We start from the raw sequence: 24596 nt of genomic DNA, 5'->3' as shown, positions 1-24596 counted from the left end.
CCAAATAAACTAAAGATATTTTATGGCTGATATAATCTGGTGCGAGGAAATCAGACATTTATTTGTGTGGTGTCTGGGTAGTTTGAAAATTTTCTCTTGATTTTACGATATATCCTTGGGGATATAAATTTATTAGAGATGAAGTAAAGATGAATGGAGCCATAATAAAATTGATGAATATCTTTTTGATTTTTGATAAGTTTCAATACAAATGTGTCTGTAATGTCTCTTCAAACTTTCTCCATAATTTTCAAAATCTTCCTTTTTTTCACTGAACTGAGATAGTTTAGAAACTATAACAAAAGTTTTCCAGGCAATCTGAAGTCCTTCATATTGATATGCATGTATAATACAATAACCAATATTTTCCAAACTGTCAAAATTTTAGACACTACGCTATACTCGGGACTACTCATTTCAAGATTTGCCAATGAATGCTTTGTATGGCAATATATCCATAGCAAAAAACCAATAAAATTTTCTATCGGCTCTGAATGATAAAATCCATTAAAAATTTTACTGATTTGAAGAATTATAATCAATGGAGATAATGGTATACCTGTCAAGAAGTAAAAAATAGCCATGGACACTCGCATGCAAGAACCTCCATCAGCTATTTTTAGGGGCTACTTGACTTTTTTCTTAGTTCAACTAGCACATGTTTTGTCCTCCCAAATATATCTGCCTACGTAATCATAAAGAGTCACCCGGCCAAATGGAGAAATTCAAACTTACTCCGGTCTAAAAGACAAGCCTTGGAATTTTCACCTTCGACGGAAGACTGCTCCTTATGCTATTATTAGGAATAATTTGTAGTAGTGGACCCAGCAACTTAAAACCAATATGAAGAGGAGGATCAGACGGCCCTGTATTCATATGGGGCTGATCCATCTGCACAGACCTCGGACGAAGATTTTTGCGAAGGCTTTTCTGCATGGAAGTGTCCGCGCGCTCTCTCTCTCTTTAGGAGGAGTTCTTAGATTCTCAAAAGCTTGCAACCATCACAGGCAGAAAACCATCTAAATAAAAGAATCGTGGGATAACCCAATGGCCACTCAACACAATCTGACTTTACCGAAGCCATTTCTTTCGTTAAAGTTTTTATACTTCCCCAAAAAATACAAATATGTGTGTATATTGTATGCCCTGCTCATTGAACTTTGAACTTTTAATAATAGAGTCACCAATGTCAATTTATGTCAATTTCTCTAATAAGTTTTGGGGAAGGTAACCAGAAGTGTCTACTTAAGTTCATTTACCAGCCTTTCCTACCATTTCATATATCTACCTTGCCTTACATGAGGCAATCTTTGTTCACTCAAGGATCTGACATAAAATCCACAGTTAGCCAGGGTCATGACGAGACTGTTTAGTAAGTTTGTTACTGATAAAGAGAGCCCCAAGAGGTATCTCAAAATTCATCCAAAAGGATTAGATTTCCCTACAGAGAGCTTCACAACAGCTACGGTAAACTGTTTTTGCATACAGTGGAAGAAGAAGATTTACTGAACCACATATTTTGAACAGGGCATTTCTTCATGGTTCATACTCTACGAGACTTTGAAGACATCCAGGGAAGCTCTAAGAGATTGAGAACACATCTAGGAAAACCCTAAGGGATTTCGGTACATTGCAAATAGCTGATGGTATTCAGGAGATTGTGGTCGTCCTTTCGAGACAATAAATTTCTTTGATTTCTGGAGCCTTTGGTTGTTGGTTCACCTTCTTCTCCAAGTAATTCCGTTAAATGTTGCCACTATAATATAAAAAATAACAACATCTATTAAAAACGCGGAGTGTAACGATGTATCAGGGTTGTTAACATATAATTTATGTTTTTTTTGTCAAGAAGATAGGTTTATATTAGACCACAAAGGAGTATCAACTAACGATATAATTGTTTCGTGTATTTTATTGTCTCTCCTTTAAGCGTGGTACTGCAGCTATACGTGCATTCGAAGAGTTCATTTCTCCTTCCTTGTTTAATTTTCTGCTGAAGCCCTTATTCTTGATCGTAAAGCCTTTTCAGTGCTCCCAATTGAGAAGCGCAGAAAGCAGATTATTTTTGACATGACAGGTTGATTGGTGTATATTTGTCAACTGTCCAAGAGTACCTGAATTGGAACTTCTGCTTCATTTTCTTCAGCCTTTGTCAAACGCTTGATCTGGATACAGCCGCGGGGCTTTCAAATTCTCAGCTAGCATATTAAGTCACCGTTGCCTTGGCAGTCCATTTGGTTGTATACCATAGACCATGATGTTTAGACCAATCTAGGCAAGGGAATTATCGTTAGCGCAAATTACATGATCATACCATCGAAGACACCTCTCTCGCAATTTTTTCCACGATCGGTGCAAGCACATATCGATCGAGGATATCCTCGTTTCGGATGTGATCAAGGCATGTTATGCCATGAGTCGAAAGACACATCTTCGTCTCCATTACCGCAAGACGATATTGATTGTTTTTCATAGTCGACCAACACTTAGAACCATAGAAGACGAAGATTTTTAACAGGCGCAGACTCACTAACAGTCACAGTGGCTGTTTCATTGGAGTCGGTCGACAAAAATTCCGTTCTATTCAAATTCAATCTGAGACCGTGCAACGTAAGGCGATCATTCCATTTTTGGACAAGCTGCTCGAGATCAGCTTTTCTATGATGTAATAATCCCCGACAAGCAACGCTTACCACGTTGCACCCTACTATACTGTTACCATCTGGAAATGTTCTCATACAATTTAAGGTCAAGATTCCAGCTTACCTGTTCCACCATCAATTATTACTTTTGATAACGACCTATGAGGGACGGAAGTACCAAAAGACACGACCCACTTCTAGAAATAGTTAACAATGATCCATACAAGCACGTGTTGACAGGTAATTTAGTGAAGCTGCACTTAGTTGTTGATGAACTTGGTCGTAAACGATTCTCCTTTTTTCGATTTTTTACATAGCTCCGCCCTCGTAATTGTAACAGTCAAGTTAGATGAATCATCCTTAACTATCATAATTCAAAACAGGCTCCATGAACAAATTAAAACTATTGGAACCTTTCGTCACCACATCCCTCTGAAAAAAAGCTATCAATATTGTTAAGCAAGTCTGGAAACCGGAAGCTGGACCTTTCAGGTATGAAAGGTTTTGTGTATTTCTTTTATAAACACATTTGAGTGTGCATTTGTCCTATTAGTACGTAGCACGTACTATACGTATATATTATATCAGAATATCCAGTTTCGGGTGATATTGATATTCCAAGTCTTGAACTTGCAAAGAAGCGACAATTTTGACCTATTATAACTTTGTTAGTGATAGTAAGTTTTCCACCAAATTTTGTAAGGTCATGCTCTATATTATAGTCTTTATTGCTGTGGTAGTGCTAGAATGAACTTTAAGGGGGTTTCGCAGCCAATTACTAAAAATTATAGTAATAGACTATACTATTATTAACTTTATTTGAACTCATCCTCATCTTTTCAAAAAATGCCAAAACTAAGACAGGCTTCGGAAAATACTAATCGAGACCTTTCATTTGATACACATACCACATGACTTTATTTGGTATTGTGTATTGTGTATTCTTAAGCCCCAGTTCACAAGGCAATTTGCGAGTTTGTAGGAGGAAATTTCAGTATCCGTCACATCATAGATTTCTCAATGCTCACTAGATATCTTTAATGGAATCAAAAGAATGACCGGATAGCTGAGTGGTTAGAGCCCTGGCCTGTCCTACGGTTGGTCGCGGTTCAAATCTCACTAGTAGCAGTGGAATTTGGATCGTGATTTGACGTCGGATATCAGTCGACTCAACTATGAACTGCTGACCACATTGCCTCCTACAAAGTACTGTAATCCTGCAGTGCATCGTTGTGTACACCGGATGCAGTTGTCCTGATAGCTAACACAGCTAAGACCGCACTTGACGAAGACAAATGTTGTCCAGTGATCAAACTCGATGTGAAGAATGCCTTTAATTCCGCTATATGGAGCAAGATACTTGAGTCCTAATCAACTTAGGCGTGCCGAAGTACCTGATACGTATCGTTACCGACTTCCTAATCGATAGGCTTCTGTGCTGCGAATCAGATGAAGGAATGAAATTATACCAAACAACATGTGGAGTGCCACAAGGGTCCATCCTAGGACCACTCCTGTGGATTATCCTGTATAACGGAGTACTGACCCTAGACCTTCCTACTGGTGGGGCCTCCATTGGTTTCGCGACCGATATTGGTATGACGATTGTTGCACGCCTCCTCGAAGAAGACTAGCTATATGCAAATAAAACAGTCTATGAGAGTGAATCCTGGTTAGGGTATGCTGGTCTACAGCGCACAGAACAGAAGACGGAAGTAGTACTTATTACCAAGCGGAGAAAGTGCTTGTCCATGGAGCTCAAATTTGAAACACAAACAATTCGTTCCAAGCCTGCGCCTAAATACTTGGACGCAATGGTTGACCAGACGCTAAACTTCAGATTGCGTGTGGAAGGTGCAATAACCAAAGAATATAACATCAAAGCACTAATTGCTAACCGTCGACTCCTTATTTCGAAGGTGGTCAGTTCGATCCTACTGTATGCAGCTCCAGTATGGGCAGATGCACTGAAAAATACAGTGTAAGTATACTCCGAACATGCTGCGCTTACAGAACAATATCCAATGAAACAGCTTGCGTAATAACAGGAATGGTGTCGATTGAGATTCTAGCGAAATGAAGATAACGACTGTACGATCGAGCATGTCTCACAGGAGAACTTCTTGCCAGTCGGTGTCAGTTCACACGAACTGAAATTATCGCGGAATGGTAGGAGAAGTGGGACGAGTCAGAAAAAGGCCGCTGGACTCACAGAATCATATAGGATATCTAGAAATAAATCAAGCGACCGCACGGTGAAGTGGGTTTCGATCTAACTTAATTCTTAAGCGGACGGGCATGATGACTCGCCATATTGCCGAAAGTGCCCAAATATTGCAGAGGACGCAGAACACGTTTTTTTTCATTGCCCGAGATTCGCAGTCCAAAGGGTAGCATTGGTGGCTACAACCGCTGAACACTTTACACCCGAAAATATAATGAAATATATGGTGACAGCAAAGGGGATATGGACTGAAGCAGAAAAGGTGATTGCAGCCATCTTTAAGAAGCTTAGACAGGAAGAAGTCAACCGGACGAATGAACGCGAGAGAACCACGAATGTTAACACGACCGCATAAAAAATTGTGAACCAGCCCCGCGACGTAATACCAAATGGAAGTCCCGCGGGGAGAGTGGAAGAAGAGGGAGGGGGGGTTTAGTGGGAAAGAGTCCCACATAACCGTGTGGCAAGGGCCAGCGACAGCTTTTGAAGGTTTCCACCTTCCATTGGCAAAAAAAGATATACAAACAGTCAGACGAATAGAAAAGTACCTCCACAATACTTTACTTACGTTTTTCATTTGTAAAGTCATGGCAGAAGTGTTTATTTGAAAAAGCCTGGCAACGAACAACTTAAAGTTTAGCGGCCAATGGGCTGATAAAACTGAGCCCATAGAGAAGCGGGATAATGACAGCAATTCATCTGTACTTATATCCTCCCTGCGAACTATTAAACATGTATAAATTTCCCTCGCGGAAGTGGTATCTTATCCTGTTTCGACGGTGCATTTGGAGCATCTGGGGCAGCTTCTGTAGGCGATTAGGCAGTAGGCGAGATTAACGACAAAATGAGACCGAAAATATTGTATTTCAAAAATCTAAAAATTAAAAAATACGAAATTAAAAATGTTGTCCTCACTCACTCAATTTGTCAAATATTATTGTACTTTTCTTTTTTCGTTCCAATCCCACATTGGGCGCCAATTCCATAATCTAGATTATCTTTGAAACTACAAGGATTCTGGAGTTTATCTCACATAGTTTTCATATGGCAGATAATGGTTGAATCATGCGAGTGCCTTTTAGGTTCATTCTCGGAGAGACATGGTCACCTGCAAAATGTCACACTTGGAAGGAACGGAACCTGTCACAAGTTGCGCCTGAGGATTCTTAACTAGTTTTTTGTGAAATATGACAGTATTTGGGAATTATTAACCTATGTTATGTACCACCAAATGGTAGGAGTTTAGGTATGTGTCGACGAGCTATATTTAGATTCTCCGCAACTTGCTACTTAGATTTATCTGGCGTAACATGGGTACATTTGGCAATTCGATCCATTCATACTGGAAAGAAATTGATCCGGAAAGCAAATCAGCTTTAATACGCGAGCCTGCATGTCGATGAAAATTATCTATTCCGTTTCTTTTATGGTCTAATAGTCGCATTTATCTGAATCCAATCCTTTAATTTTCACAGTATCTTTTCAAACAAAAGATTCATTCAACTTTAAACTTGAATTATTTCTAAAATTAGCATAAATTTTACTCATGGTCGGAATACCCTACATTTTTCACGTTGGGGTTAAAACGTTAATATTGAATCGAATCACGCTTGAATGGGAATTCATCCATTTCAAACCACTGAAATGATGACGTTAGTATATTGAAAAAGGTTTCAATCTTCATCATATCCTTCAACAAGCATGAATCATCTAATCAATCCTGAGTCATTCAAAATGCCGCTATCAAATCCGTAGTTACCTTCAACCTTCCTTCGTAATCAATATCTCCGTTCACTTCCTTCTTGAAAAATACATACATTTACCTTCATCAAAACCACTTTTGTCGGCGACAAACTTCAAACCCTTGAATTTTAGCATAAATCAATGCCGCACGCGTCTCCTACCCACACAAAGGAAGCCTTCAGATGTCTGTTCCGGGAACATGATAAATAAAACAAACCCATAAAGTGATATCGAGACGCAAATACATGCATAAAAACGTTCCCAGAAGACAGATTGAAGGAGAAATTCATAAAATAAGAAAAGTAAAACAAACCGAGACAAACTGACGCCATAATAAAAAAATCAATGGTCGATTTCAGTAAACTAAAATACGCAAACGAATGTTTAGATACACTCGTATATATGCAAAGATATAGTTAGCATGGAGGAAAAGGAAAGTTCTGAAATTTCATTTAACCCCCAGTAGCAGGAGCTGGTTGTCCTTCAGTGGGAGAGAATATTTTTGATGAAAAAGTCATGCAAGGTTTGAATATATAAAGTGGTATCACCCCTTATTAGGATAGCTCCTCGCTTACTATGTATACATATATGATAGGAAAAGATACACGGGAATCGTTTTAGTAACACTCCATCTTCTCCGCTGGCATTTTAAGCCATAAAAAAGGTGAAAAGTAGCACCTGTTTAGTGAATAGCTTCACACACATGAATGGAGCCATGAATAGATAAAAGATTGTTTCTCGCGAAAAGGAATTCATTTCTCCACAACTTTCAAATACCGGAAGCTGAGGCATGTGAGGCCTACCGAGGGGAGGGCTACAAGGAGTGAAAGGGAAGTCGTCAAATAAAAAGTAATCCGAGAAAGAAGGGACTTTCTAAAATTACTGGATCGACAAATCCTCAGGAGAACTTTACGCTCAGAATGGAAAGTTATGTATCTTTACCCTAAGATTTTAGAAATTGTTTTTGTCTTCTGTTCTAAAAATACTGGTTTGTCGATTTACATTTGGCCATTTCACTAAATGACCCATTTGGGCATTAGGAAAATTTTAGGGCTTGGGAAACTTTGACGAGTCAGTGAATTGAGTGATACAGTGATGATGACAGTGATGATGCTACATATAAAATATTAAAAATATTTTTCGTGGATTCCGATTCTTCATTACAGGAGGGACACGTATCATCTTGAATAATTCCTATTCTGCATATATGCCCAGCTAGTGAATTATGGCCTGTGAGAATGCCCACAATAATCTTGCAAATTTTCCTGCTTTTCAACAGAATAAACTTTGCGGTACGCATGTTCAGTTCTGGCAGGAAAAGTTTGGTTTGTCGAGCAGCATTTAGGATCTGTCACCTGTCATTGTGGGAAGCTTGTTCCCAGTTTTTGAAGGCAGACTTAGCCAATGCTACTGATACTCCAATTGCTGGTTCCGATCCCGGCATGGGGGAAATTGACCTCTATTTCGCTAAAGCATCCGAGATTTCATTTCCCTCTACGTCATACTGATTAGGTACCCAGAGAAGTTCCACCGTATTGAATCTAGAGATAGAGTTCAAACGGTTTCTGCATTCCTGAACGATTTTCGATGTGATCAAAGGACAACCCAAAGACTTCAATGAAGCTTAACTATCACTGCAGATTGCGATGCGCCTGCCCTTCAACCGCTCGTTAATCACCCAGTTTGCCGCCCTTAGAATCGCATAAACTTCGGCTTGAAAAACCGTTGCATATTATCCCAAAGAAAAAGCCCACTTCTCGTTTTTCTTCCAGAGGTAGAGTTCGGCTCCAGAACCCTGCTCTGTTTTTTAACCATCCCGCCATATCCCGCCACGCATTCTTCTGGGACTTCCCAGTTCTCCCTACGCTTCAGAGTAATAAATTCTACCAAACAGATGATGGGGACACTAGAATCGGAAGGCATTGTAAGAACTGGATTCGGTGCTCCCAGTAACTCTGTGCACCCCTCATCCGTTATTTCGCCATAGATCTAACCGAATTAGTCTATGAGCTGCTCTCATTGCAATGATTTGAATAAATATATCCTGGGCTGCAAATTGGGTAATACATTTAGAGTTGCGCCGGAAGTCGTGCCCATGACACCATTGATACCTAGACACACAGTTCTTTGCAATGCGGCTACTTTACGGTAAAAACCCTTTTATCACACCTTAATCAACCACACTACAGATGCATAAACGAACATCGGTCTAATGACAGCAACATATATACACATGAGGCCTGAGTCCCCATGTCTATGCAGGTCCGTCTGCACAGCCCATAAGCTCATCGACCATAGTTAAAGGAAATAAATTATGAAGGAGCAAATGTCGTAGGATTACAATATAGAAGTGAAGATCTTAAATCGGATCAAATGGATCCCGCAATATCATGTATACATTAAAAGTAATATCTTTTCCTTCAAAAGAAACCATCAAATTGCTTTAATTCGCAAATGATCTATGAATTGGAAAGTACAAGCAGACAATGAAACGCTATTCTTACTATGCATACAGAAGTAAAAGTTGAATGTGTGGAAGATAAATTGAATCGTAACGAACTCTTTGAACTCCACAAATCTCATTCATCATCATCAACGGCGCAATAACCGGTATCCGGTCTAGGCCTGCCTTAATAGGGAACTCCAGAAAACCCGGTTTTGCGCCGATATCCAACATTTTGATATCCCTAAAAGCTGTCGGGCGTCCTGAACTACACCATCGCTCCATCTCAGGCAAGGTCTGCCTCGTCTTCTTTTTCTGCCATAGATATTCCCACTGGATCATCCACAACCGGACGGTCATGGTATCGCTCATATATTTCATCGTTATGTGGGCCACGGAATCGTCCATCCTCATGTTGGGGGTCAAAACCTCATCGGAAGATTCTTCTCTCGAAGGCGGCCAAGAGTTCGTAATTTTCATGCTAAGAACCCAAGTCTCCGAGGAATACATGAGGACTGGCAAGACCATTGTCTTTTTCAGTAAGAGCTTTGACCCATTTGAGACGTTTCGAGCGGAACAGTTTTCGTAAGCTGAAATAGGCTCTGTTGGCTGACAACAACCGTGCGCGGATTTCATCATCATAGCAGTTATCGGTAGTGTTTTTCGACCCTAGATAGGAGAAATTATCAACAGTCTCAAAGTTGTATTCTCCTATCTTTATTCTTCCCATTTGACTAGTGCGGTTTGATGTTGTTGGTTGGTTGGTTTTTGGTGCTGACGTTGCACCATATATTTTGGCTTCCCTTCATTGATGTTCCGCCCGAGATCTCCCGCCGCCTGCTCGATCTGGATGAAGGTAGTTTTACGTCTCGGGTCGTTCTTCCAATTGATGTCGATATCGGCAGCATAAGCCAGTAGTTGGGTGGACTTAAAGAGGATTGTCTCCCTCGCATTTTCCTCAGCATCACGGGTCCGGTTAAAAAGGACTCATAATAGGGCGTCCCTTTTTGCTAAGACCGTTGTTGATGACTTATGGTCTCGAGAGTGATCCTGTTGCTTTTATTTGGCCGCGCCCATTGGTCAGGGTCAGCCTAGTCCGTATTATTAATTTCGTCGGGATACCGAATTCTTTCATCTCATTACTGGATTAAATTGAACGAGCGGAAAAAATCATCAAGAATATAATTCTATTATAGGATATCACTACAGTCACTAAATCCCCCAAGTAAGAAAAAAAACCAATGACGAATTAAAGACTAAGGCATCTATTGAGATCACGAAACAATAATTCTGCAAATAGCAGAAAAGGAGAAGGAGAGAGTATAAAGTGCAAAAATATTAGGGGCTCGAAAAAGAGCATGAAGAGCCTTGGGAGAGACAAGCTGCTTTTCAGGCTATAATCGTCATGTAAAAGAAGAAAAGGGTTGTTTTGCCAGGGATCTCCAGAAATCCGGGATTTTCACCAATTTCCTTCGCAACTGCCTGATGTCCTGGCCTACTCCATTGCTCCATCTAAAGTAGAGTCTACATCGTTTTCGTTTCTTACTATAGATATTACGAACCAGGCCCATACGAAATATTTGACTCGTCCACCACAGACTTCCATATCCACAATCAAACTGTCATAAATTTCTTCATTCATTCTTCATAGTCTATGGAATCGTCCTTTTTAGAGTAGCAAATATTCTTTGGAGGATTCTCTTCTCTAATGTGGCTAAGAACTCGCAATGTTACTAACTGGGCTAGCAATACCATTGTCTTCTACAACAAGAGCTTTGACCGTTTCTAACAGAATAGTTTTTGGAAGGTTTTGGCTGCGTTGGGAGAAGGAATACATAGTGAGACGTTTCGAGCGGAACAGTCTTTGTAAGCAGCGATAGACTCTCTCCGTTTGCGGGTTTGGTCGCAGCAACTGTTATCGGTTGTGATAGTACAAATAGTACAAAATTGTATTGATATTATCGCTGGGGAATTTACCACGAATGGTAAAGTCCATGATGCTTATAAGATCACCTAAACCATTGATTTGTCTGAATACAGGTCACTGCAAGCTAAAATATCATCTAAGAGACCTGGTGATATCTGAGAACATTGTTTGTGTATAGAGTCTCGGGGAGAGCCTTACATATTTTGCAGCAATATCCAACACTTGCACAAAGTAAGAAACCGCACTCGGGCTAAAACTAGAATTAGGAAATACATGAAATTTCTGCAGGCTGATCGATATACAATAGCTACAGCAAGCACCCTACAAATTAATTCCTCAAGACGTATAATTTTTGAAATGTCATATTTAGGACAAATGAAGAACCCTATACGTGAAAGTCTCGAAAAGCGCCCTAGCTCAGAGCAGCAAGAGTTGCCAGAAAATTGACAGAGGACCTGACTAGGGCAAATCCTAAACCGTAATCTATATGAGTTTGGAATCCCCTTTTGGCAAGCGATGTAAAGTCACACTACTAACAGGCAGGCTATTTTGGAAATCAGTTACAATGCCGCATACAATATGTCACGAATTGAAAAACAGTTAACAATAAGAATACTTTCTTCAAATATATGGAATTAAAAACCTAAAGTGGGATGTAGGATAAAGGTAAAACAAATAGGCAAAGCTTGGAAACTTCGTCTGAGAAAAAGCAAGCGGAAAATACTGAGAACAGTTTTTCCATCAACTACCCCACAGAGAGCGTAGAGTGAGGAACCGTTTGCTGTAATTGACTCAAGAAGTACCGGGAGCAACATCCCGCTGCTTCAAGTTCACAGACTCTTTGGCATCCCGACCTTTTCTGCCTGTAAATTACTGCTGAACGGATGTCCCGATAAGCCATTCGTATTCTGTAAGGTCGTTGAATTGCAAGGTAGGAAGTATTCTTCCGTTTTATTAATAGCATCAACAAAGAACCTGTATATGTTCCGACATTCATACCTGAGAGGTGACGGCGTTCAATTAACAGTTGGTCAATTTTGTTAAAAGTGGCCCTGACTAAAGAGGCCTATGTTTTTTTCGCGTCAAAGATATGCATGAAAAGAATCGCCTACGAGACCGGTATATCCTGTGAATTGCTCTGTCAAAAGCCGAATCACCAATGAAAACACGTAGGTGTCGCCTTAGCAATATTGGTACTTCAACATCGTCTCACGGTAGGAACCAATTTTCTGAAAAATTCTACATGGTCCAAAAAAATGTTGATGCGAAAATCAAGCTTCTTACTGTAACTAAGTGCTACCAGAATTCAGAATGCATCACGGCCAAGAGCAGATTTCTTGGGACCTCTAAGCAAGCGGTATTAGTTTTCGTGAACCGAATGAGGAAACTCGATGGGCTTGAAATTCGACACTGTGAAAGACTCTTTTTCTCAATCTCATTATTTCATCCGAGTGGCCCTATTCGTCGGAACTTATTATGTAAAAATTAATCCGAATTACTTCTGGTAAAAAACCAAATAGGAAGTCCTAAAGTACAGCCCCAACATTAAACAAAGGAAACCACTCGGTAGCCCTTGATCTGCTCCGCTTAAACACTCATGACTAGCTTCGTGACATTGCGCCCTTAAGAGATTTGTTTGGATAGGCGGAGGCAGTGCTGTTTGGGGATGTGTTGCGAACTCAGCTGGGACAAAAAAGCCAACAGCTAAAAACTTAAATATGCAAAGATTCGGCTATTGTTGCAAAAGCTAACAGGGGATCATTTGGCATCTTCATATAAGACCAGATAAACCTACGACTGCTGGTTTATCACTTGAAAGGCACAGTTTCATTAAAAACTGAATCTGTTTGTGGACGCCCTATACTCCACAAAGAAATGAATATGGGGGATACATATAGGCGAGGCCACATGGTTGAAATTGTAAGCAGCGACAACTGTGAACAATATGAGAGTAAGACTTACTTCCATTTGCCCACTTGAAGTTCAACATCAGCGAATGTATTCCCTATTTGAAAAGATACTAAACTAGAAAGTCCTCATCACTGAAATAAGCCAGGCAACTAATTCAACCCTATTGACATATCAGATGATACAGGGATGCTGCCGGCCACCAGAAAAAGTGTCATATTCTGTTAATACATTTTCGGCAGAAAGATTATTATGAGTCATCCAACTAAGCACTTTGGTCTTCCACTTCGTTTTATCTGAAGGTTCCCATTTTCCGATTCAGCGCTGGGCTATCGTAGCGAAAGGTCACTGTCAAATCTCAGTGGTGGCAGAGAGATTTGTTATCGTGACTGGATGTCGGATGCCAGTCGATTCAACTGTGATTGAGTGCCTCAGGGAAATCGGAATAATAATCTCGGGTGAACGAGCAGACTTGAATGAAGCACAATAACAAAATATGTTTTCTTTATATATTTTTGAGCTCCCCCACGGAACTTTGCAACGGGAAACATTGGGGCTAAAGAATGGGTGCTGCAACTTTGGAATGTCTTCTCCACAAAAATAAGTGCGCTGTCCGAAGTCGAACATCCAGCTGTTCTCGTCGAGTTCGGATCCCACACGGACAATGCCGAGTCAGAACGCCAACAGAAAACTGTCCTGTCACCGTTCGGTGAACAGGAATACATGATAATGATGCGGCGAATATTAAAAAACGCGATCAACGTTGCCTTCGGCCGCTCTTTGTACATCCCCACTTTCATTGGCCACTATCCATCCTCTCCCAACCACTGCTGACTTTGTTAGAGTCATATACACAGATTCAAGCTCCAGTGACCCTTTGAATACGAGACCGAAAATCGTCGCAGAACGATTTTCGCATACGTGTCTGTACATATAGGTGAGAAATTTTGGCACGATTTTTAGGCAAATCCTGTTCAATTGCAAGCAGTTTCCTTGTTGATATTTAACTCATCGCAAGAATGTTTCCACACCGGTCAAACGTGCGTAGACGATCTAGGTTCGCGTCGATACGAGAATTGACGGAAGCTCCCTCACGCGGATCGTCATGTGCCGTCTTACGCCCCTCCGTTAAGCTCTATTGTTCTCGTTCGATGGCTCAGTGGTTAGAGCGTATTGTCGTATTGGAAATTTCAAATCTCATCGATGGTAAAGCGATTTCTCTACTCAGCTGTGAACAAGTATTTGAGTCAAACCAGGGTAATAATCGCTGGCGAGCACAATGCTGACCACATTGGCCCCTACAGTGCGCTGAAGTGTGCCGTTGTGACCTTGAATGAAGATTCTCACACGATTCAAGGACCTGACTCAAATGGATGATCACCCCAGCGATTACTATTATATTTCCTCACCTGGCCCAGCATTTTTTACGCTAATTTTTACTTTGACTTTTAACATTTCAGGACACTGAACTTCCTTGTGCGTCGCCAAACTGTTCCTCGTCTTTCATCTTGTCTTTTCCTTCAGGCTCCACTTCTATAAAACGAGATTGAAGAGATGAACTGAAAATTGTTCCAAGCTTCCTTTTGCCATCTGCAACGAGTCTTCAATTTTGGTAAAATAGCTCTGAGTTTGAAGAAGAAGGCAAGCAAATACTAATAAAACCAAGGTCTAAACTCTGATGGATTATTGCATTCTTCCTATCCCCTTTACAGGATAGAGCATTGAAAGTGTCGATCAACATCATTCTCTTGCTGTCCTCATACATAGTTATGGACCTCGGCTAAATGGCTTGATTTGGAAACGGAGGCAGGCAAAGTCGTAGAAAAAGAAACACCAACGGAGACAAAGTTCTCAATCTGACAGTGCTAAATCCGCCATTGCTGTTTTGTCTAAAATCTAAGAAGGCAGAAATCTGAAAATCAACATCAAGTTGTAGTTTTCTCTGTGCTGTTATTATATACGACAGTTAGCCATGGAACGCACTATTATTCGAAAGCTCCATACGTTCATTAACACCTACCTCCGCCATATCATCGGTAGGTAGGTATTAATGACTGCTCCGAGGAGGCCAATTTGCCGTGTAGTGCGTTATTTCATGCTAAATATTCCTAAAACCGCGACTGCCCCGAGAAGGGAACTGGCGAAATAAGCTGACTCGGAAATCCATACTGTCTATAAGTGATAGCAGTACCACCACCCTACAATCGGAGATCTCTGTGAGTTCCCCAAGGAATTGTTTACCTTGTGGATCTAGCTAGAGCAGGGCAATCCCAAAGGAAGTGTCTGAGGGTTGCTCCTTCCTCATTCGGGGACTCGCGAACGTTGAACTACGTCGGGCCAAGTACGGGTAAATTAGAATTAGAGAGAGGAAGTGGCAATCGATAAGTCACAATAAAAGAATAGACTCCACTACTGCAGACTACTCTCCACTAGGCAGACGAATGAGTCACCCTAAATTATGTTGCCCAGAACAGCAGAAAAGCTGAAACACATCTTGGCAAACCAACAGCAAGAGCACCTGCTTCGGTGTGGTTGATATACTATGCCCCATTTAAGGGATAACGCCAACCATCTACTTTTTTTTTGGGAAGAATTTTCCCTAAGCGAACTTAAAAGTCACATACATACAACTACTCAGAACCTACCTTAACATAGCGTTGCCCAGGGATACAAAGCTTCATAAATCACTGATGAACAGTTTGGCTTTTTTTGAATTAATCTTTTGCAATCATCATTACCGTCAATTTGTGCTCAAGGTGTGAGACAGCGAATCAATGCCTGACGACTGACAAAGAGGCATTATCTGTCTCATACATAATAAGGGAGATATCACACAGTGCAACAATTATAGAGTTATCACGTTGCTGAGTACCATCTATAAGATATTCTCCGATATCTTGCTAGGCGGATAACCCCATATCCACAGAACATCATTGGCCCATAACAAAGAGGCTTCACAGGTAAATCAGCAACAGATCAGATTTTCTCTCTGCGGCAAACGATGGAAAAACTGTTGGAATATGGACATCAGTTGAACCATCTATTCATCGACTTTAAAGCCGCCTATGGTAGCATAACCAGAGAAAAACTGTACACGGCCATGAGACAATTCGGTATCCCGATGAAATTGATAAAACTGAGTAGGCTGACCCTGACCAATGTGCGAGGCCAGATAAAAGCAGCAGGATCACTCTCAAGACCATTCGACATCAACAACGGCCTACGACAAGGGGATGCTCTATCATGCGGCCTCTTTAACCTGGCCCTGGAGAAAGTGATCCGTGATGCTGAGGTAAATGCAAGAACTACGATCCTCTTTAAGTCCACCCAACTACTGGCCTATGCTAACGATATCGACATCATGGGAAGAACCACCCAAGACATCCAAAGTGCCTTCATCCAGATCGAGCAGGCGGTAATCGGCGCGAGATCTTGGGCTGCACTTCAATGAAGGCAAAACAAAGTATATGGTGGCAACTTCAGCACCGGAAACCAACCAAGCAGCAACATCAAACTGCACTGATCAAACGGGAAGAATAAAGATAGGAGAATACAACTTTGAGACCGTTGAAAATTTCTTCTATCTAGGGTCGAAAATCACAACCGATAACAGCTACGATGATGAAATGCGTGCACGGTTGTTGTCAGCCAACAAAGCCTACGAAAACTGTTCTGCCGGAAACGTCTCACTATAGGGCCAAAGCTCTTACTGTACAAGACAATGATCTTGCCATCTCCTCATGTATTCCTCGGAGACTTGGGTTCTTAGCAAGAAGAATTGCGAACTCTTGCCCGCGTTCAAGAGAACAATCCTTCGAAGAATTTTTGGCCCCCTACATGAGGATGGACGATTCCGTAGCCTACATAAGGACGAAATCTATGAGCGATACCATGACCTTCCGGTTGTGGATAAAATCCGGCTCAATAGGTTACGGGAGGCGGATCACTTAATCCGTATGGATGAGGATGATCCCACCCGGAAAGTCTATAAGGGCAATATCTATCGTAGAAAAAGAAGACGAGGCAGATCCTGCCTAAGATGGAGCGATGGCGTAGGTCAGGACGCCAGACAGCTTTTAGGGATATCGAATTGGTGGACCTCGGCGCAAAACCGGAATGTCTGGAGTTCCTTATTAAGGCAGGCCTAGACCGAATATCGGTTGTCGCGCCGTTGATGTCTCCACCATGATGAATCTGTTGCAAGGCGTCTTACAAAACGTTATCGCTTCTTACAGATAGATTTTCTCATCAATCCGCTGCTATGTATCATTGTTTCGTTACCAGACGACTACTATGAATCTTACAGAGTGGTGATTTACAAAGGTTGTAGCTTGATGTAATTGGAACCTCCTTAGCGGCTTACAAACTTTTCAGATCGGTGTCTTCGTCCAAAATCCTTAACTGCAGGAAGAATACCTTGGTCTTTAAAGCGCAATAATGACTCAAATATTTCCACAATTCTCACAAATTTGCTTATAGAAAATCTTCCAAATGCCGAAAAAAATAATATATTGAAAGGGATAGAAGCACCTCATGAAACTAAACTCAACTCGAGCCAAATTCCAATCCAAATTTTATCGTAGCTTAATTCGCAAATCCTTTCATCTTTAGCACCACCATGCAAGGGTTAACCGCACAATAAAGATGAACTCCTTATTCTCAATTTCGGTAATTTAATCTTATCGTCGGTTTCTTTAGAACAAAAGTTGTCCCAAAAAAGGAGCCTTTATCATCACGTTTTACGATATTACGTCATCATCAAATAACTTTTTCATATAATGTTAATTAAAGCGATACGCGAAAGATATTGTGTCTTCCTTGGTTCCGTTTTGCCGTAACTATGTATTGAGTTGGCGCTATCTCATCCTGCAGAAATACCATAAACGGAGCAAGGGCGAAAATGTCTCGGTCTTTCGTCCCCCGGTTGCTCTCACTTATTTTTTGATGTCGTTAACAATGAAGTTATGGCGGTTTGACACGACACAGAAGAACACCAATAAAGAACGAGCAAACCAGCCAACCAACCGCGTGACTTAGTAATGAAATTAAGAAATCGTGGCATATCCTTTTTCTTGATGGGGATAATGCGGCGAAAGTGGAATTAACATTGTAGCACACGATAAATAATTTAGAGGGTTGTTTCGTTGGTAACAGAAAGGTGAGGGTGATGTCGATTTAGAGGTTTTCTAGGCAATAGGAAAATTTATTAGAGAAAATTAATCCCAGGAGTATAAAATTGATACTTTAAGGTTCAATAAGGAACTATCCAGCATAGCGAATATTCGCCTTCAAATTAGTTTGTTTATTTATGAATGTGCATATTTTCAGAAGGCTCGTCAAAATTCCGGATTTAACAGAAAGCAAAATAACATTTCGTCCTTCCAGCTATGCTGAAAGTGAATCGAACATGTCCTTCATTTCCAGTAAAATTTAATTTGCAATTATTTTTGAAGGAAAGATAAATAGTGACAATCTCTGAATATTCATCATGAATCAACATATGTGTTTTAAAATAACCTTTTAATCTCAAAATTTTTTCTCTCCTATCCAACAGGATGCCACATTTTCCGTATGTGATTTTTCCGAAGCATTTCAAGAACATGACGTACAACGCGTCCTACGAGCATATCCTGACACAATCACAATGAATATTCATTGTACGGATGCAGGATTATGGAACGCACTACCCGATAAACCTTACGCCCGATCCTGTAAAATTCGCATTAATCCTGTCGATGTTCTGAACACAGGAAGCGATAAAATCAATGCATTCATTGGTAAGTATAGACACAAGGGAAGTAAAGTTACTATCATACGTATCGAAGTAACACTGAAATTGAAAAGGATATAAAGCTCGGGTCAATATGAATTCCAGTCACACTTTAAGCCCTTTCAATTTAGGCGCTATTGTCCCCACAGACATGACGAAACAATAGCGGTAGCTTTATTCAACGCATTCTCCCTTCCGTATTACTCGACAAACAATGGCGGCTTATCCTAGTTCGCTTGTTCAGTGTCGAGGATAAGTCCTTGAATCCGCGAGTCTTCCCCATTCTGGCCCCTAATTCAATGAGCCTATTGTAAATAATAATGGGCAAAAGGGAGAAACACGCATTGTATGACACCATTATATTTTACTTCATCATTTGTCGGGTCGAAGCGCGCTAGTCATGTGGAAAAGGACACCATCGATTTTGGATGTAACGCAGCAACATTTCTGGTGGTTAATGTGATAAGCTTTTTGTGTGATACAAGGATATTTTGGTATTAAGTGTGAATTGTCCTATTTTTGAGAGAATAGGCAAACGGAATTGGTAATTTATTCAATTGGCTGGATATTTTGAATGTGATAAAATTGCTGTAGTAGTCCTACGTCTGCCTGAAACTAATGGCGTACCATTCCAGCAGGCAGAATGGCATTATGATTGAGCCAAAATTATGGTTTGGTGATGTTCCTTTGGCAATTAGTTGAATTACTAGCTTAAATGCTGGAAATGATTTGAAGGCTAAACATGCCATAAATGAAAGGACAAAAGTGATTTTTGCAGGCCCATCATCAGAAATTGAACGTGGATTTTTCCTACGTTTTATTTTGGCGGAAAAGTGGCCAACAAGTCTAGATTATATTTCAATTATAATATTAAAAGTCATGAAATCATTAAAAATCATAAGTCGCCAGGAGCCGATGGAATTACAGCCGAATTGGTTAAATATGATGGCAACCAATTACACCAAGTGGTTCATCAACTCATACTCAAGGTGTGGAACACCCAATCAACGCCTAACTACTGACAACAAGGCAATATCTGCCCCATACATAAAAAGGGAGATATCACGCAGTGCAGCAATTATAGAGATGTCGCGTTGCTGAGTACCATCTATAAGATGGCGAGCGCAATGCTGACCACATTGCCTCCTAGTGTACCGTTACGGTCTTGAATGAAGTGCTCTAACACACTTGAAGGCTCTGATCCAACATGGATTGTTGCGCGAACGATTATTATTATCTATAAGATATTCTCCGCTATCTAGCTAGGTCTAGGCTATCCGATAGGCTCAGAATATCATTGGCCCATAACAAAGAGGCTTCACTCCAGGCAAATCTGCAACAGATCAGATTTTCTCTCTGCGGCAAACGATGGAAAAACTGTTGGAATATGGACAGCAGTTGAACCATTTATTCATCGACTTTAAAGCCGCCTATGATAGCATAGCCAAGGAAAATGAGAAAATTCGATATCCCGACGAAATTGATAAGACTGACTTGGCTGACCCTGACCAATGCGCGAAGCCAGCTAAGAGCAACAGGATCACTCTCAAGACCATTCGACAATAACAACGGTCTCAGACAAACGGAAGCCCTATTATGTGTCCTCTGTAACCTGGCCCTCGATAAAGTGATCCGTAATGCTGAGGTAAATTTAAGAGGTACGATCCTCTTCAAGTCCACCCAACTACTGGCCTAAGCTGACAATATCGACATCATGGGAGGAACTGCCTTGATACAGATCGAGCAGACGATGAATGGGGCTAGATCGTGAGCTGCACATCAATGAAGGCAAGACAAAATATATGGTAGCAATATCAGTACCAAAAACTAACCAGCCAACAACATCGAACCGCACTAGTCAAACGGGAAGAATAAAGATAGGAAACTATAACTTTAAGACCATTGATAATTTCTCCTATCTAGGGTCGAAAATCACAACCGATAACAGCTGCGATGATGAAATCCGCGCACAGTTGTTGGCTGCCAAAAGAGCGTATTTCAGCTTACAAAAACTGCTTCGCTCGAAACGTCTCACAATAGGGAGAGACTTAGGTCCTACCAACAAAAATTACGAATCCTTGGCCGCGTTCGAGAGAAGAATCCTCCGATGAATTTTTGACCCCCTACATGAGGATGAACGATTCCGTAGCCTACATAACGACGAAATCTTTGAGCGATATTACGACCGTCAGGTTGTGGATAAAATCTGGCTCAACAAGCTGCGGTGGGCGGGCCACTCAATCCACATGGATGAGGACAATCCTGCCCGGAAAGTCTATAAGGGCAATATCTATGATAGAAAAAGAAGACGAGGCAGACCCTGTCTAAGATGAAACAATGGTGTAAGCCAGGACGTCAGGCAGCTTTTAGAGATATCAAATTGATGGACTTCGGCGTAAAACCAGGATATCTGGAGTTCCTTATTAAGGCTAGTCTAGGCCGGATACCGGTTGTTGCGCCATTGATGATGACGATGATGATTAAAAATACAATGAGAAGGGCAGGGGTTGCAGTATGGTAAACAGAGTAAATAGTGTGCTAATAAGTTCGTTCGCAAATAAAAAACAAAGAGACAACTCTTTTCCCCAAAGTCGACGCTGGCAGATGATTTCAGTAAAATCATAATTTGCAATTTCATCCAGAGTAGATTCAACTCATCAGCCCAGATGCTGCCCCACCTCTACCCTGGGAGTAACGTGATCAAAAGTGGTGTTGGTTACCTCTGAATCTAACCGAAAGATCCGGTAACCAACAAAAGTTTGGTACAATTTCTCGACAATTGGTTTGGTCTGTTATCAATTAAATACTGACAACAGACCACCTCAATTCTTAAAGTAAAATTTTCCTTGCTTCTTTGTTGGGGCGCCTATGGTCCGAACCAAAGGCCTAATATAAAAGAGATTGGAAAATCGAGGCAAGATAAATATATTAAGTTAGAGCACCAAATCATTAATCTGTCATGCTAGATCCGATAGCCTTCCAGAAGTTCCAAAGTGGAAAACAGAAGATGGACCTAAAATTTATTTACTCAACGTAAAATGTTACCACGACAGACTGCCAACAATGACTTTTTCTTGGTCTTTATAGCTAACTTTTACTATATCGGCGCATTTCAATCCAAGAAGAAAATATAAAATTTGAGGTAGAGGGAGATATGTCACTCAAGACTCTCCTAGAACAATAATTTAATCGCCTGCAAATACAGAGTTTCTACAACATTTTGGAGCTAACACTCAATCTTAGCCATTCCAATGACAATCTGGGAAATATGTTCTACCACAGCCAAGCTCATTCGATAGTCTCCCACTAACCCGTCAAAAGGCCTTCTTGCAAAACTAGTTGTCGACGACTAATTGTTTTTGGCCGATCAAGGAAAGAACGCGTCGCCAAATAGCTGTTAGTTCTCTTGTTGATGTAGACTAACTTAGACTCGAAGTTGTTGAGGCAGTCGAAGGGAGACGTCTGAAAGTGAAGTTCTACCAGTTATTCAAATGGAAACGAAGTCACGACAATCCCGTCGCGAAGTTGATCAAATATCCTATGCAGACATGATGTGATAGTGGTTGTTCACAGGGTGGACTCTTTCCAAAGATCCAGGAATTTGGTGTCTCCTGGCAATCGCAGTGAAGAGGAGAAGAAACCCCTCCTCTTCAATATTGTGAAATCGCGAAAGGCGAGGCTTAGGTGTCGAAAACCACCTGACTGGGGTGGGATGTCTGACTAGACATGCAAAGCCGTTAATGGGACATCCCATCTCATGTTCTTTGTTTATGCGAATATGATCTACCGTGTACTGGTAAACTACCAAGAAGGATAAGAGTAATCCTCAGTCGTTCAAGGCCACGATTTTCTCGCCGAGTTTGACAAGGTCCTGGAGAGGATTGTGGTCCAGCAACTGGAAGTGAAATCATCTCATGTGATGGTAAACAGACAGTACGAGGTTCGAATTAGTAGATGCACCGAAAACGCCATTATTATTGTAAAGCCACATTTGATTACCTAAGTCAGTCGTCTGTATTGCCGAATTTTCGTAAGTGTAGCTGCCAAGAATTAGCTCTGTTAAAAAGGTACATCTATTGGAAAAAAATTTTCGTCGCGTTACTTATGCGGATAATCTCTTTGTTCTTGTTGAGACGAACACCCTCTCCCATCTGATGAGTGAGTTTACCATGACATTGAAGGCCAGGAAACTGCTCTACCTCTCATCTACCTGTTAGAGAGTTGGAAACCGCTTACGGTCAAAAGGTTGTTGAACGGGAGTAGTACATCAACGTGGCGGAGTAAATGAAATGAAAGTGTTAAAGGTCAGGTCGAATACGAATGAAATGTGTGGTTGGCAAAAGGAGCTTTATCGTGGACCTTAGGCTCGGGATGGACTTCCTCCTGACGGGACGTGATTGATTGAACAAGTTTTTCTTCTCGGAGAACTTGCCTCCTGCCAGGGTTATGTCCTCTAAGGGATCAATTCAGAGATTGGTTACATGTCCTTCATGCCAAGGTTTATTAGTATTTAGGGCTTAATTTGGCCGATGCCATTGGAGTTACCAAAAGTTGTACATGAAAACCTGTTGCCTGGCTTTTAGCCTTATATATACGAATTCAAAGTAAGAGGTTTTCAAAGTTATATTTTTTAAGGTTCGCTTTAGACTTCTTTCCGAATTGTGCTCTTCAAAACTTTGGGGTATAATCACAGTCTCCATTGACCATTGCTTACAGTACAGTGTTTTGGACAACAAGAAATAAGACGTACTCACTTTAATTAGAAAAAAATTGCAAGAAAGAGAAATGTCTTCCATAAGAACTCTGACCTCTAACCCAATATCTTAGAACCTTCACTCACTTATTCCTAAACACAAAAAGGCTTCCCGAACCCCCTTCTTTCAAAAGTTTTTTATTAAGCCCAAAAATGTCTAACCACACTTTGATCTGTCTTTCTAAAACCCAGAATGAAATATCCCCTGCCATCGTTACATACTTTCCCCAATCTCTGAATAGGAATGAGTAATAGACAATGGTCGTCCTTGACTAGAATACCACCAACGCAGATAGAAAATTTATCCTTGCATTCAGTCATAGCGCTCCTAATTAATGTGAAAAATTGGAAGTAGAAAAATTCAGTCCCATGATTCCTTGAAGTTATATCTTTTGTCTGATGAACGGGGACCGGAAAACTAAAAGGACTAAAGTCTGTGCCAAAAGGGTGCATAGGTGGTAAACTGAGTCTAATCTAAGAAAACTGAAGTACACGGCCACATAATGGATATTGCTGGGGATAAAATACACAAAAAAATTGAATTCGTGTTCGGTATTTCAAATACTATTACAACTGAAAATATTGGAAATTGAATCCCCTGAACACAAGGCTAACACGAATCCTTAAAAAGACTTCCGCCCATTCATTTATTATACACATACTACATCCCACACATGAACTGGGACGGAGCAGCCTAGAACTGCGACAAATAGAAAGGTTGAAACGAGTGTAACAATCAACAAAACGAAACTGAGATCCTTAATTAGACTCTTCCTCCATCCTCCTGATGTCTGCAAATACGCTCTGCTCGTCATCTATCGCCTGAAACTATATAATCCATTTGAATTCCTCACATCCCCTACTAAATTACTTCACTAATTGCTACTTTTTCCTTGATGTCCTTTATCGTAGACTATCTGGCGCCAATGCTAGTTCCTGCAGATCTCCATGATTTACTGGAAACTTCAGATGTAGTAGGAAATATTCGATTTAGCCATCCAACACTTTATGTCTTCCCGGGAGGCCAAGGTGATGCTGCGCTCTTTGGCATCAATGGATTCAATATGTTAGGTAAGTGGATTTTATCGCCTCTAAAAATGTGCTTGGCAAAATGTCATCGAATCAATTTTCTTGATTGGATTGAGTCTTACAGTTTATGAGGTTACAGAGGTGAATGACTAACATA

At 40.8% G+C, this 24596-nt stretch overlaps 1 protein-coding gene across 6 annotated transcripts in view; it reads left to right on the top strand.

Moving 5' to 3' along the window:
• Positions 1-24596, top strand: part of LOC119654570 (microtubule-associated protein futsch) — a 358399-nt gene that overhangs the window by 290866 nt on the left and 42937 nt on the right. For all 6 annotated transcript variants that reach the window (XM_038060023.1, XM_038060024.1, XM_038060025.1 and 3 more), the window contains 2 exons: positions 18442-18664; positions 24323-24481. In XM_038060023.1, the coding sequence (XP_037915951.1) occupies positions 18442-18664; positions 24323-24481 (382 nt within the window). The remainder of the gene's footprint in view (positions 1-18441; positions 18665-24322; positions 24482-24596) is intronic.

Source organism: Hermetia illucens, chromosome 4 (assembly GCF_905115235.1).
Source record: "Hermetia illucens chromosome 4, iHerIll2.2.curated.20191125, whole genome shotgun sequence".
In the NCBI taxonomy this organism is placed as follows: domain Eukaryota; kingdom Metazoa; phylum Arthropoda; class Insecta; order Diptera; family Stratiomyidae; genus Hermetia; species Hermetia illucens.
The sequence above is the reverse complement of the archived record's forward strand: the minus strand, read 5'-3'. Positions and strand labels throughout refer to the sequence as shown.